The 13976-nt window shown below is 38.5% G+C and overlaps 2 protein-coding genes across 8 annotated transcripts in view; both read left to right on the top strand.

The window, feature by feature from the left end:
* shroom2b (shroom family member 2b) overlaps window positions 1-6245 on the top strand; it is a 44192-nt gene extending 37947 nt beyond the window's left edge. For all 6 annotated transcript variants that reach the window (XM_037545498.1, XM_037545497.1, XM_017724795.2 and 3 more), the window contains 3 exons: window positions 1479-1647; window positions 1974-2246; window positions 3374-6245. In XM_037545498.1, the coding sequence (XP_037401395.1) occupies window positions 1479-1647; window positions 1974-2246; window positions 3374-3646 (715 nt within the window). In that variant the 3' untranslated portion in view covers window positions 3647-6245. The remainder of the gene's footprint in view (window positions 1-1478; window positions 1648-1973; window positions 2247-3373) is intronic.
* A 283-nt stretch (window positions 6246-6528) lies between these two features.
* Window positions 6529-12060, top strand: LOC108443885 (claudin-34-like). Of its 2 annotated transcripts, XM_037545593.1 has the most exons (3): window positions 6529-6615; window positions 8859-8923; window positions 9574-12060. In XM_037545593.1, exon 3 carries the CDS (start codon window positions 9675-9677, stop codon window positions 10443-10445), a length of 771 nt encoding a protein of 256 aa, XP_037401490.1. In that variant the 5' UTR covers window positions 6529-6615; window positions 8859-8923; window positions 9574-9674; the 3' UTR covers window positions 10446-12060. The 2 variants fall into 2 exon arrangements, with proteins under 2 accessions (XP_037401490.1, XP_037401491.1); XM_037545594.1 differs by lacking the exons at window positions 6529-6615; window positions 8859-8923 and adding an exon at window positions 8928-9033.
* The last annotated feature ends 1916 nt before the right edge of the window (window positions 12061-13976 follow it).

The raw sequence follows: 13976 nt of genomic DNA, 5'->3' as shown, positions 1-13976 counted from the left end.
AAATGTACAAAATGATTCTAATAGAATGCTTAGTTAGTATTCTACTAATTTGTATGAAGCTAAAGTGTCCTAAAGTGATAAAATGCAAACATTTAATTCATGTTGAATAATAAATTAACTAATTATATTTTTGGGCCAGTGTCCTGAATAGGGATTAAGCGTATTGGTCCCATTTCAATACTTGCTCTTAACCACTCTGGGTGGAGACAGTGAGGAGTTGTTTTACGTTAGCCTCAGTGAGTTTATCAGCTAGCCAAGCTAACTTTGAAGCTTTAAACATACATTACAAATAGAATTTTAACATTTGTGAATAATTGCTTTGTCTAGCTACGACCTTGGTGGAGTGCTTTTCCTTTTGTTATTGTTTGCTGTGTAGCCTTTAGCATGTATAATAAATGGAGTAGTTTACAACCTAAAGCCCAGCAAATAAAGTGTTATGGAAGTGTTATGTAAGTATATATAAGTGTTTAATGCTGTGGCCTATAAACAGATTTATGCGCCATTTTGGGGGGGTTGAAAAGGGAAACGCGTCAGACTGCAGTCATTTCTTTGCAAGGTCTTCTGAAGTCGGTACTTGTATTTACTCGATCCCTCTCCCTTCGCCTCATCTATTGTTTAAAAAAACTCCTCCTGAAATATTTATAATCAGAATACTAGTAAAAATTTCAATTTATTTTCTGTGAAATGTTAAACTGAACAACTGAACATCAATGGCTAAATGCTAAATTGCCAAACAGTTCTTAAACGGTGCTAAGAAGAGCACAGTGAAGCAAATCATGCTAGTGCTAGCTTAGCAGGGTAGCAACTTAGCTCAACACTTGACGGAACCAATTATATTCTGACATATTCAGAAAGCCTGTGGGCAGAGTGTTAACTTCGTGTTGTAGTAATATCAATCTATATAATTATGATAAGCTAAAAAAGATGTTCAGCATTTTAAAAGCACATTTTCAAGTGCAAGGAAATGTAAATTATGGGAAATGTAAAATGTGTGCAGAATGATAAAAATAGAGCATTAGGTGATTCTAAAATGATTGAGAAAGCTGTATGGCATAGAAAATGTTATAATAAAGTTATAATAAAATTACTATCCAGAATGCATCATATTTCAAAACTGGTGAACAAGCATCAATAAAGAAATTGCAGTAAATATGTACTCACTGAACACAACTGATATATAAAGCAGTCCTATCTAATGGTATTTCACGGTTTTTATTTTCATAAATCTGAAAACTGAAACTCGGAGCTTTCCCAGTACAGCCCTCTGGTGGTGTAATATTGTATATAAATGAAGTGCGGTTGATATTTTTTATTTTGTTTATTAGCTTTTACAGAGAACTCATGCATGACTCACAGGAGACTTCCCGCCTTTGACTTCCTCATTGTCAATAAATTGAAGATCTGTGCTTTAAAAAGTGAAACTGTTATTGTTGTCTTCACACATAGCAGCAGTGACCCAAGTGTGTTTGAATTTGCAGAAGAGTGGATGACAGCATGGCCGCTTCTGTCTCGCTAGTGACGAGTTCCTCTTACTACAGCACGTCCGCACCCAAAGCTGAGCTCCTGATTAAGATGAAGGACATGCAGGAACAGATGAAGGAGCAGGACTCTGAAGATGAGCTAGACTATGACCTGTCCAACAAGAAGGTACAGCCCACCCCCCAAAGAGCCTCTATAGCCATACTGACCGTTCAGTACTTAGTGAATGCCAGTATTATCTCTGTTCTATCTCTGTTCTGTTAATCATTTTAAAATTATTTTTTCTGTTATGCTGTACTGCTTAAACAGTTATCTAATTAATTATGTTTTGTATCAGCAAGTTTAAGCCTACATTTCTTTTTGATGCCAAGAAAAAACAAAGTAAAATTGACAATGACTGCCTAGAAGTCCTAATGTCACTAAATAAAACTTACCTGTATATGTGAATGCAATCCAGGTGCATTGTCTGATTTCCTCCTTTTGTGTCCCTACAGCAAGAGCTGATCGACAGCCTGAGTAAAAAGCTGCAGGTGTTGCGTGAGGCCAGAGAGAGTCTTCAGGAGGACATGCAGGACAACAATGCCCTGGGAGAGGAGGTGGAGGCCACAGTACAGACTGTCTGCAAGCCCAATGAGCTCGACAAGTTCCGTATGTTTGTTGGGGATCTGGATAAAGTGGTCAGTCTACTGCTGTCCCTGTCAGGCAGGCTGGCACGTGTGGAGAACGCACTCAACAACTTGGAAGATGGAGCCTCATCTGAAGAGAAGGTATAATGTGCACAAAAAAATACAATTTTACACTTAGCCCAAATGTAGCCAATCAGTGAATGCATGCATTGTTTTGTTTTTCACTGCAAGCCAATAGAAAATACAGCTAAACTGTCTTTAGGGTGGTGCCCCTCAAACCACTGGGGTGGCACCATGAAGGGTATGTCTTCAGTACATTTAGGTAGGAAACAGAATTGTACCAAATTCCATTGTAATTATATTTTTAGTTCCATGTAATTCCAGGCTTTTCTTCTATTGCAAAGCATAAAGGTTAGAGTTAGGGTTACCTAAGTGTGTACCTTTTCTCAGGAAAAAGTGAATGCAGTGTACCATTAGATCTTATTCAAGGTACACAAGTGGACAATAAGGACCACTGTTGTACCTTCTGAGGGTACATTTACATTGTTTATATTTACATGCATTTACATGCTATCAATTAATAAAGGCTTGTACCCCAACAATTAGCACACTATATAATTGCACTACTGTAATGTTTGTTGAGCAGCTGTCTACAAACTTTTGGACATATAGTGTACAAAGTATAGTGTTGCCTCAGACCGTGATAAACTATGACATAAATTCAAATCGACCTGCTTGTGTAGTTCTAGACACAATAAAACATACATATGACATTTTTTTGATTTTCTGTGCAAATTGCAAGTTATAAAAATAAAAACGTCTGAGGTTTTAGAATGAAAAATGCTTTATGTCATAATGTAATTTCTTGCAAATGCACACGTTTCCATCTTTGTACTTATGGCTTCCATGAGTTCTTTCTAACATACTGATGATGGATATTTTGTTTATTTTTTAATTAAATTAAATTTATTTTCTGTCTATTTCTACAGACAACCCCCCCCCCCCCCAAAAAAAAAGATTATAGTGTAGGTTTTAACAACATCTCAGATAATAGATTACATGTAATATATTATATAATATCATTTCCACAGCATACTTTAATCAACTTTTTGAAGCATTTTGAACCAAAAAAAAAAAAAAAAAAAAAAAGTGGCTAATACAGGAACAGCGTCCATACTGAATGCTGACTTTGCCATTGGTCAAACGCTTTAAAATATATTGAATTGAGTAATTTCTTGTTTGTTCTAACTGCGTGTCCCTGTGTGCAGCACACCCTGATAGAGAAACGGAAGTTGCTGATTCGCCAGCATGAAGATGCCAAAGAGCTGAAGGAGAACCTGGACCGAAGGGAGCGTGTGGTTTATGACATCCTGGCCAGCTACCTGAGTGAGGAGCGCCTGGCGGACTACCAGCACTTTGTTAAGATGAAGTCAGCCCTCATCATTGAGCAGCGTAAGCTTGAAGATAGGATTAAACTGGGAGAGGAGCAGCTCAAGTGTCTGAAGGACAGCCTGCCTCTGGAGCAGAGACTGCGCTACTGAAACGAGAGACATTCACTTCAATCTGTGCTGAGAGGGGATCACTAGCACGGCTGTACAACATACTGGACAGTACTGGACTTTGTGATACTGGTATAGCAGAATGCTACAATATGCAAATTAACCCTCTAACCAGTGTATTATGATGTGCTGTGAACTTCTTCACCAACCTCAGACGCTCCAGATGAGTTTCCGTTGGAGACATTCACATGATCCATCGAATGTAAATCATTTTGGTCAAAAATAATGCAGGCCATTCATCAGTGTGTTTTAATATATTATAAATGATATCAAAATGCAAGATGTAGCAAAATAATCGCTATATGGAATTTCGTCCAGCCCTCATCACTACTAACTTCAGCACCGTGGCAGTTTCCTGTGTGTACACAAAGCCTTGGCCTTCCCTGGATTACACAAGTAATTGCAGTACTGAGTAGGCTGGTCAGCTCTTAATGACCTCAACAGGGCTTGTGTTATTGATTGAGTTCTCTATCAAATGTGTAGACTTTCAGATTATATTAGTGATTAACTCATACCATGCCAGTGGTGGTGATAGGAACCAGACGTCTGAAGACTTCAAAGTCTCTAAAAGCTCCCTGACAGAAGTTATTAGATAAAATGGTTGTGAATATGCTGCCTGATGCCCCAAACATTGGTTTATGATAGTTTTGATAGGAGGTTTTGGATTAAAACATATATTTTATACCTCATTCATGTCAGAGAGGTACATGCAAAGCAGTATAAGGCATAATAGTTCCTAAAAAAAACTTTTCCCCCCTGATTTACCACAATTTTAGCACTGTTCACATTATATTTAAAACTCCCGAGATGTGTAGGTTCCCTGGTCTTCATAGACAATAAATAAATGGCTATATCTGTGTTATAGGCATAGTGACCCCTGGTTCCTATCACCATCACTGTAAAGAAATCTGAGAAAATGTGTACACTCTTTCAAAACAAACCAGTTGACTTTGTTTACACCTCAACAAGTGAATTACACAAAAATAAAAAAAAAAGAATAGAATTTTTAACTCTAAAGATTCTCTCAAGCACACAGGTTTGAAAATTCATCTCAGATGTAGTATTATTATGTTTTAGTCATTGGTCTTGACTGTAACAACAGTTTCAGCAGCATTTTTAGCCTTATCTGAATGGATCTGTGAATATTTTTTGAGGGCATGTGCTATTTAACCAGTTTTCTTCTCAAAAGACATTTCCACCCAGAGGTGGTGCATTTGTATTCTTTTAATTATTTATTTTTTTAGAGCGAGAAATGACCTAAGTGGAGTGTTTAGACTTTGCTTGAACATGTTTTTAGTATACTGTACATTCAGAATATAATAATGTTTCATCAAAAGTGTTTTATCATGTTCATAAATGAAGATGTTTCTATGGCCTGGCATTATATTTGTAGCATTATACCTATTTGCAGCTAATATATATCTCTTAAGCCTTGAATTTATCAAGCTCATAGAGTGCAATGAATCTGGAAAAGCTACCTTTTTTGTACAGAATCAGAAGCCACTCAAATGTCTAGTCAAAATGGCCATTAAGGACAAGTTCAGAGGGTCTTTATGAAGACATTAGCTAGACAATAGTCCACTTGAATAAGGAAGCGGAAAGTCAAAGGATAATATGTGAAAAACACAAAACGAGGTAAATTAACTGACTAAAGGATACAGACTAAATGGGGCTCCTGACAACTGTGTAAGACCTGCTAAACCACCAAAACTGTCCCCATCAAATGAACAGGACTTAAATCTTTCATTTTTAAGAAAGAGAAGAACACTGAAAAAAATCCACAGGTGTTTCTGTCCATCCTTCCACTGTGAGAAGAAACTCAACACAAGTCTAAAAGGATGTGTAGCTGTCCAGAAAAAGGAAGTAGACAAGAATAAAACGTTTTGTTCTCAGAACAATGGACTGACCACCCCCAGAGCATGTCACTCAATGTCTTTGGCATAATTTGAATCATGAGAAAGCAGAAAAAAACGACCAACTTTGTAGACCGAACTTTGGAGGTGTGGAAAAAAGATCACTGATTTCTTTGAAAAACTGAAAGCAAGACTCATAAAAAGAATCGAAGTGGTGGTAAAGACAAAGGGCTCATTAAATACTAAAAAAAATGATAATATATTTTATTGTTCCTGTATTGTTTTTATTGAATATGTTTTCTGATGCTCTTGATGGCTGTTTTGACTGGAAATTAAATAAATCAGATGTGGTCTCTGACTTTTATGCTAGTTTTATGCTCTGACCTTTATGATAGTGGAGGAAATCCATTTTTTTCCCATTTGAGCAGAATGCGACTGAGCCCTCTTTAGTCCAGTTATCCCAGAATTTCTACAAAGCTTCCGGGAATAACCGTCATTTCCTCCGTCTTAAGCAAGCTGGGTGGGACCAAGTAATTATACAACCACAACTGGAATACCCTCAGTTTCAGAAGAACTTTATTTAAGCTCCCAATGCCCAGAACACTGTCCCTCCTCTATTAATGTGAATGAGAACAACAAACACGTGGAGCAATAAACTGTACATACTGAAACATGCAGTGTGCTTCTACCACAGTGACAGTATTAAATGATGAGAATGACAGCCTTTACCTGTGGTTTGATTTTTCTTCTTTACTCAACAACCTGCAATGCCGAGCTACCTTCATAGTGTTGTGATCTAACTGTATATTTCCATAGTGAAGTTTTACAGCTTAGCAGTAGATCTTTATCAGGATTTTATTGTCCAGTAGCATGCTGCTCTGACCTGACAGTCTCTGTAGGTGTAGATGTTATGATGATTTTACTAAGGACGTCATCAGCACCTGGGTGAGGTGAGTGTCCACAGTCAATCATTGACAGAAACACGGTTATACCTTTATTTACTCTCAGTCTCCAAGAGGAGGAAGTGAGGTTTCGTGGAGCTTTCAGCAGCGATGTGAAAGATTCTCATCACGATTTATGAACTGTTTTCATATTGTGGTAAGACAGAAAAAGCTTTCAGATATTATTTTTTATTTGTCTGGATGAGTTCTGTCAGGTTTGATGCCCGTTGCTGGAGTAGTATCTGTCAGTATCTGTCATTTCTATTGTGTGCTTTAGTATAAGTGTTGTATAGTTACATCTTTATGAGGCTGAAAACTAAACAGCTCAGGTGCTTCTCACCAGTGGTTGTTTTTCTTAGGTACACCTGTTCAGTTGCTTGTTAACACAAATAGCTAATCAGCCAATCACATGGCCACAACTCAATGCATTTAGGCATGTAGAGGTGGTCAAGACAACTTGCTGAAGTGCAAACCGAGCATTAGAATGGGGGAAGAAATGTGATTTAAGTGACTTTGAACGTGGCATGGTTGTTGGTGCCAGACGGGCTGGCCAGAGTATTTCAGAAATTACTGATCTACTGGGATTTTCAGGCACAGCCATCTCTAGGGTTTACAGAGAATGGTCCGAAAAAGAGAAAATATCCAGTGAGTGGCAGTTGTGTGGACGAAAATGCTTTGTTGATGTGAGAGGTCAGAGGAGAATGGGCAGACTGGTTTGAGATAATAGAAAGGCAACAGAAACTCAAATAACCAACCAAAATCTCAGAGGAATGTTTCCAACACCTTGTTGAAAGTGTGCCACGAAGAATTAAGGCAGTTCTGAAGGCGAAAGGGGGTCCAACCTTTTATCTAATAAAGTGGCCAGTGAGTGTATGTTGTAATGTCCTGCATTTTATAGTGGCTTATGTCTACAGAGAAGTTCTATTTATTTGTAATATGAGAAGCAACTTTACAGTTTATTCAGCATGTGGCAGTATATAAAATCAACCTTTAAAAGTCTAGAGTTATTCTCATTTTGCTACATAACTGCAGTGTAATTACATTGTAATAGTTAAGTGTATCGTCAGTGGGGGTGGGCGGCACAGCAAAAAATATCACAATACTCCACGACACACAGTTGGCTTGAAAAAGCCAAATTACTGCTCTTCATTTTCTTATTATTCTATGGTCAAAGTTTTGCAAAGCCACTCCTTCTACAGCTTTTGAACTAGGCATAGCAGGGTAGTACAACCTATATCCAAATAGGTTTTTGGGATTCAACTGTGTTTGTACAGCATCTGTTCAAACATTTTTTCCACTGTAGGAATTAACAGGTCCAGCATCACCATAGGAACCACTGGTTTAGCATAGCAATGGCCTGGCAGCACCTTACCAATTACTTGGGATACCATAGCAACAACTTAACAACACCTTAGCAACCACCAGGGATGCCATAGCAATGGCCTAGCAACACTTTAGCAACCACCTCAGATAACATAGCAACAGCCTAGCAACACCTTAGTTACCAGTTGTGATAGTATACCAATGGCAAGTGACACCTTAGCCCCCACCTGGGGTAACACAGCAAGGGCCATAGGAATGACCTATCAACCTAACAACCACCAAGCAAACTTATATATGCAATGCTGCACTAAATTCAGTTAAACAGCACCAATTATGCTCTTTTTGTAAAATGAAACCTGCAGTTGGTCAGAGTTCCTTAAGTACCAGTGATGTTGGCAGTATTCTCAGAAAAGCATGTTGTGGTGTAATATATTACAATAACAAAACAACATTACCATATTGTCCACACACTCGCTAATGTATGAATTACGTTTACATTTTATTTACATTCTTAACATAAAATATTTAAGTTTGAAATTCATTTCTTTCAATGTCAATTGCTCATAAAACAAAATGTAAAGGAAAGCATGACGGTGCACACAGCAGTAACTTTTCATCAAATTCAAACACAATATCCCCTCCTCTACAGGTGTGGATTGGAAGTCTAGAATCTATATTTTCCACAGAAAATTTCTCCACTTGTTTCAGGTAACCACAAGTAGGAAATAATTCATATAAAATCAGATCATGCCTTTGTTATTGCTGGTGATGATGACCTCTGAGGGGGTTTATGTAACATGCTGACTATACTTTTATAAGAAGTTTGACTTTCAGGTTTGCAGCGTTAGTTCCCCACCTTTCTTTGTTCAATCCCAATATAAATGGTCAGAGACTGGAATGTTTCCTGTTGCTTGGCACTTGCCTGTTGCTTGGTGTGATCTCTGCTCTATGGAGCTTTTGTTTGTGTATTGTTTTCCTGTGTATTTACTTTTCTTCGCAGCATCAGTCTGTTGAACTAATTGAGTGCGTACTGCCTCTCTCTCTCACGTGCTCCCTCTCCATCTCCATCTCTCTAAGGGACGCTGGTGGTTTGTTTGCGAGGTTTCTTGGAGACAGGGAAGAGAAAAACGACGTCCTGAATGGTAAGCTCAGCCTATTTGGCGAAAGAGACAACATATTACAGGCCTGGGCTACTTATCAATTGCGCTATGCAGCAGTTATGGTTTATGTATCATTCAGTTCATCAACTCAGGTCTGTATCTTCTTGCTCTATTTACATTCTTATGTGTCTTACTGTCTTGCTCTATGTAGCTATTGTTGGGCTTTGAATCTAGTCTTGCATTGTTGTGTGTTTATTGTAGTGTAATTTAGTATTACTCTGTTTAATTGCACTACATGTAGCCTATATCTTGGTCTTTTTCACTTATCTTCCTTTGGCTTTCTTCTTCTTAATGCAAATAAATGATCTTACATCTAGTCTACTCAGAAATATCTCAATTAGGCATTTTAGAGATTCACATGAGAAAAAAAACATGAAGGCAGCTGAGTTAAGTTTAGGCTTGTGTGAATGTTAGTGTCTCTTTGAATTAAAGAGTGGACAAACTAAATACAGATAAATTTGATACATAACAGTGTTGAGGGCTTTTGTGAATAACTTGTACTTAATGCACATTTGAGTGGAAGTTGAACAAACAAACAGGTGGTATCTGACTTGTGCACAGTGCTGTATATGGTGGAAATAGTAAAGTTCCTCTTGAGTTCTTGATTTAAAAAAGGTTTTTCACAAACACAGATCGCATTCAGGCAATAAGAGGATCCCCCTGACCTGAGAACCGGACGTGTGTCCCAGGAGCAGAATGGAAGTTGGAGAGTGAGAGCTGGAGGTGCTGCATCATGCCATACTTGGTCCACACCGCCCATGCCCAGTTTGTGGGGTTTTTGGTGGGTGCGATTGGCTGGATCCTCACCATGGTGGCCATCGGGCTGGTTCAGTGGAGAATATGGGTCGTGTCTGATCTCACCTTCATCAACTCCGGCCAGGCCTGGGTGGGCATCTGGAGGACATGCTTCTACACCCATGTCCTGGTTACATCTGAGTATGAGGTCATGTACTGCCAAAAGATCCGCCTTTCGGACACTTTCACACCGAGCGAGATTGCGGCTGCTCAGCCGATGATGCTGCTGGCCCTCATCCTGGGGCTTTTTGGTAATTCCTCTGTCATTTATGGCCTGAGGAACATCTACTTTGGCCTGGATAAGCAGAAACCTATCATATTGGCCTTTTCCATTGGTGGAGGACTTTTAATTCTGGCCGGGGTGAGCTCTTTCATACCTCTCTTCTGGAATTTAAACTCTGTGGCGACCAACCAGACCATAAACTTCCCTGATAACTTCTACATGCCCCCAGCTCCTGTTGAGCAGTATGTTGGACCAGGTATCGCCATTGGCATTTTCGCATCCATCCTGGTAGTGGTGAGTGGGGTGGTGTTTCTGTCCTACAAGTTTCCAGAAGGTCTGAGAACCAAAGTTGAACCTTCTTGCCTGGAGGAAGGCCACTCAGGACTGGGAGAAACTGGGATGACACTGTCCCTGAGATCCACACCGACGGGAAGCCAAGACATAAAGAGCTGCTATGGAATGGACAACCCAGCCTTTCAGTCATAGCAGAACACCTGAACAATGATTTTCCTTCAAGTGCTTACCTCCAAATGCCTCAACTAGAGGTGCCAATATCTGACCTTTTAATGTTTTAATTACATTAGGATTTGATTGTTTAGGAAACAACCCGATGCATCATTAAATCTTGGATTTCAGTTTGTTTGGTAAGATTTACAAACGTCCTTCTAAATACACTGTGTACAGATTTGACTGATGGGGAATGATTTACACAATAGTGAAATATAGCTAATAAAGCCAGTACAGCAAGCTTTTTCTGTTTGAAAATAACCTGAATGGCCATAAAAAGAAAGTGCATATTTTTTTTAATACAACTATAATGGATTCTGATTTAATTTATTCATCATATTTAAAGCCATGCCTTAAAGTATTTTTACAAGCCTTGCATATTCTGACTGTACCACTTTAAAAGCACTTATAAATGCTTGATAATATGAATTCCTGTTGATATGCCATTGTTGTATTAGCACTCGATTGTTTAAAAGAAGGTTGGAATGTGAGTATGAGTGTGGTTAGTGTCATCTTTGGAGAGAGAGCGGTAGTTGGGAAGTTATCCGGACACAGCTGAGTTTTTAATGATGTGACAATGAACACTCTTGTGTTAAAGGGGCACTCTGGTGAAATGAAAAACGTACCCATTCCTGCATATGTTGTACACATGCCTTCTTGCAACTTACACCAGTGCCGTTGAAATCTCTAAAGTGAGATCTTCCAATTTAAGGACTAGGAAAACTCCCTTTGGATGTTGTATCTTGAAGGTACAAGGAAGCTGCAACTGCTTTGGTGTAATTTTTTGGGACTGAGCTGTTTTTTTTTTCTCTTTTTCTGGCAATTACAAAAAGATGTCAGATAGCTAACATCACTGCTAGCAAGCCGAATATCGTATTGCAGTTGTAGAGGACAGCAAGCTAAATGCTGAAGTTAATGATGTAGCTACCTGGCTATCTAGATACTTTACCTCAGTTTGGCATCTTTTCCCTGGGGTTGAAAGGGTTAAAACACTGCCGTACATTTTGAAAAATAAAGATTAATGAATGGGAGAGGTAGGAATTACATGAAACATAGTTTGGTTGTTTTTATTAGCCTAATAAATAATAAACTGGTGGCTAGGCTACCAGTCAGGATTGGATGGCACCACAGTGATTCCCAGTGATGCATGCTGAATATTGTAGTGAGAGAGAACATTGATGAATGTAATAAAGTGGTGAAGTCTGTCAAACTGACATGGCTGATGTTTACAAAACACTGTATAGTATGACAAAAAAACATATTAAACTCTACTTTTGGGCTGGAGTGCCCCTTTAATCACAGCTGTGTAACCATCTCAGGGAACAGTACATATAGTCATATAATTAGATTTAAGACAAGTTTACTTTGGCCCTTAGTAAGTTGTTGTTTTTCATTATAACTTAATATCAGAGCCATGCTAGGGTGTTTTTCTGTATTGAAGTGTTCAATGTGTTTCTGAGATTTATATATTTTTTGTCTTGCAGATTTATAAATGTGTATAGATGTATAGCTTATTTAAAACATCATTTGTCTCGATAGCAGTGCAATAGAATATTTTAAATTACAGTGATGTAAGTGAAATTAAATTTGCAAGAAGTGAATGAAAGGAACAATGAACTGTTGTGTTTTATGTGACTTTTTACTGACCCTTCATATGTTGATTTAACACAGTAATTGAAAAAGAGTTCTGTTCACCTAAACTGCTTTTGGAGACACGTATGTGTTGACTGTGAGTAACTGGGTGATGGGTAGATACTAAAGAAGGATCATTTGTGTTAGATAACTGCTTTTATGTGGCATTACTAGAGACGTTTCCTCAGGTACTGAGCTAGGCTTGTCGAAGACATCTAAAAACAATTTATGTAGAAAGATTTAATTTTTTTTTCAGCTATTGATATTAAGACATATTGTTCAGTAGCTACTATTAATAATAATAACACACACACACACACACACACCGCGCACACACACACACACACACACATATTATCTAAACCTATTATCCTTCTGGGTTGCAGTGGGTGCTGGAGCCTATCCAAGCTATCATTGGGCAGAAGGCAGGATGCACCCTGAACAGATCACTAGTCCATCGCAGATAATAATAATAATAATAATAATAATAATACTAAATCATTTGTCAACTATTACTAAAATAATATGCAGGATGGGAACAGATGGAGAGTAAGAAACAGGCCACTGCCATTTAAAAGGTTTAATAATCACTTTTATTAAATAATAAAAGTCCCTTAGAATTAAAATTGATGTTTTTGTTACTCTGCCTTTAAGACTGATATATGTAAATGAAGTCTTTATAGCTATTTGGATCACCTGTTTTTTGTTTAATTCAAAAAACAATAAATCTAAATTACTCCTTAAATAAAAAATGCATGGGAGGGGCTAAATCACTGTAGACTGAATAGTTTAATAGGTTTTTGTGACATCACTAAAACTATTCATTTTATAACAGGCTTGGTTCTGTTTATGGACTGTGGACTTATGGAATATGTTTGCATATTACTTCAAATATTGATTGTTCTTCATTTTTTATATAAGTTATTATAAGTTATATAAGTTTACATACTTTTTCCATGACATGGGCTCTTTAAATTAAAGTTCAGAAAATCCTGAGATTGGTGAGCAACAGATGGCAGGTGTGGTCTTAAGTGGTAGGGGTGTATTTGCGGCAGATGTGGCTAATTATACTGTGTGTAGGTGCGGACTTCTGATCAATGTGATTTAGGTTTTGTTCTCCAGATCTGTATGATATGGGTGTGGGGGCCCTAGTGCGTATACTGCAGTCTCGGACCCCTGGTTCACATGGTGTAAGTGTGGGCTCCTGATCCACGACCTCTTTAGGGTCCCTGCTCATGTGAACCAGGGTGGAGGATGGCAGCGGCAGGGCACGTGAGCCCTCTCATAGCGGCGCTAATTGTTAGGCTGGAAGTGCAGTGTACGCCAAGCCAGTTCTGTCTGTGCTTAGCATTGTGAACAGTCTGATGCTGACAGAACAAAAAGGCCTTTCTTACTCAGTGGGCTGGGTGTCTCGAAGGCCGGGGCAGGACCCCGATGATTTCTGCACAGCGTAGAGCGTAATTTTAGAAGGGGCACCAGGTTTTATCATTACTTGATTTTGTCTTTAAAATCTTCCATACAGTTTGAAAGGCTGTAAGTAGCATATTTGCACTTAAAATGGACATTTCTTAGACTACTTAGCACCATTAGCTATCAAATAAGGCTACTTAAAGGCATGCTCATTGATTTTGGAGTGAGTTAGCTGAAGCGAGCTGTTTTTGCAGCTCAAAAGGCAAAAAAACTTAATCTTCTTCAATGTTTCCTCCAAAGCCTTGCCACCAAAACAAATGTAAGCACACTGTCTAGACTAGAACCCCTAAATAAAACAACGTCACAAGCAGACATTGCAACGGCTAATTAGCCTGCAAACATTACCCAGCGTATATGCTTGCTAGCAGTGTTGGGCTGGAGTCCCTCTGACCCCACTTTGTTAGGTTC

The sequence above is a fragment of the Pygocentrus nattereri genome, chromosome 15 (genome assembly GCF_015220715.1).
Source record: "Pygocentrus nattereri isolate fPygNat1 chromosome 15, fPygNat1.pri, whole genome shotgun sequence".
NCBI lineage: Eukaryota > Metazoa > Chordata > Actinopteri > Characiformes > Serrasalmidae > Pygocentrus > Pygocentrus nattereri.
Note: the sequence above shows the minus strand (reverse complement) of the source record. Positions and strands in the feature narration are given on the sequence as shown.

Excerpts from the sequence above, each read along its gene's own strand:
- LOC108443885 (XM_037545593.1), top strand. The coding sequence starts at position 9,675 with ATGCCATACTTGGTCCACACCGCCCATGCCCAGTTTGTGGGGTTTTTG.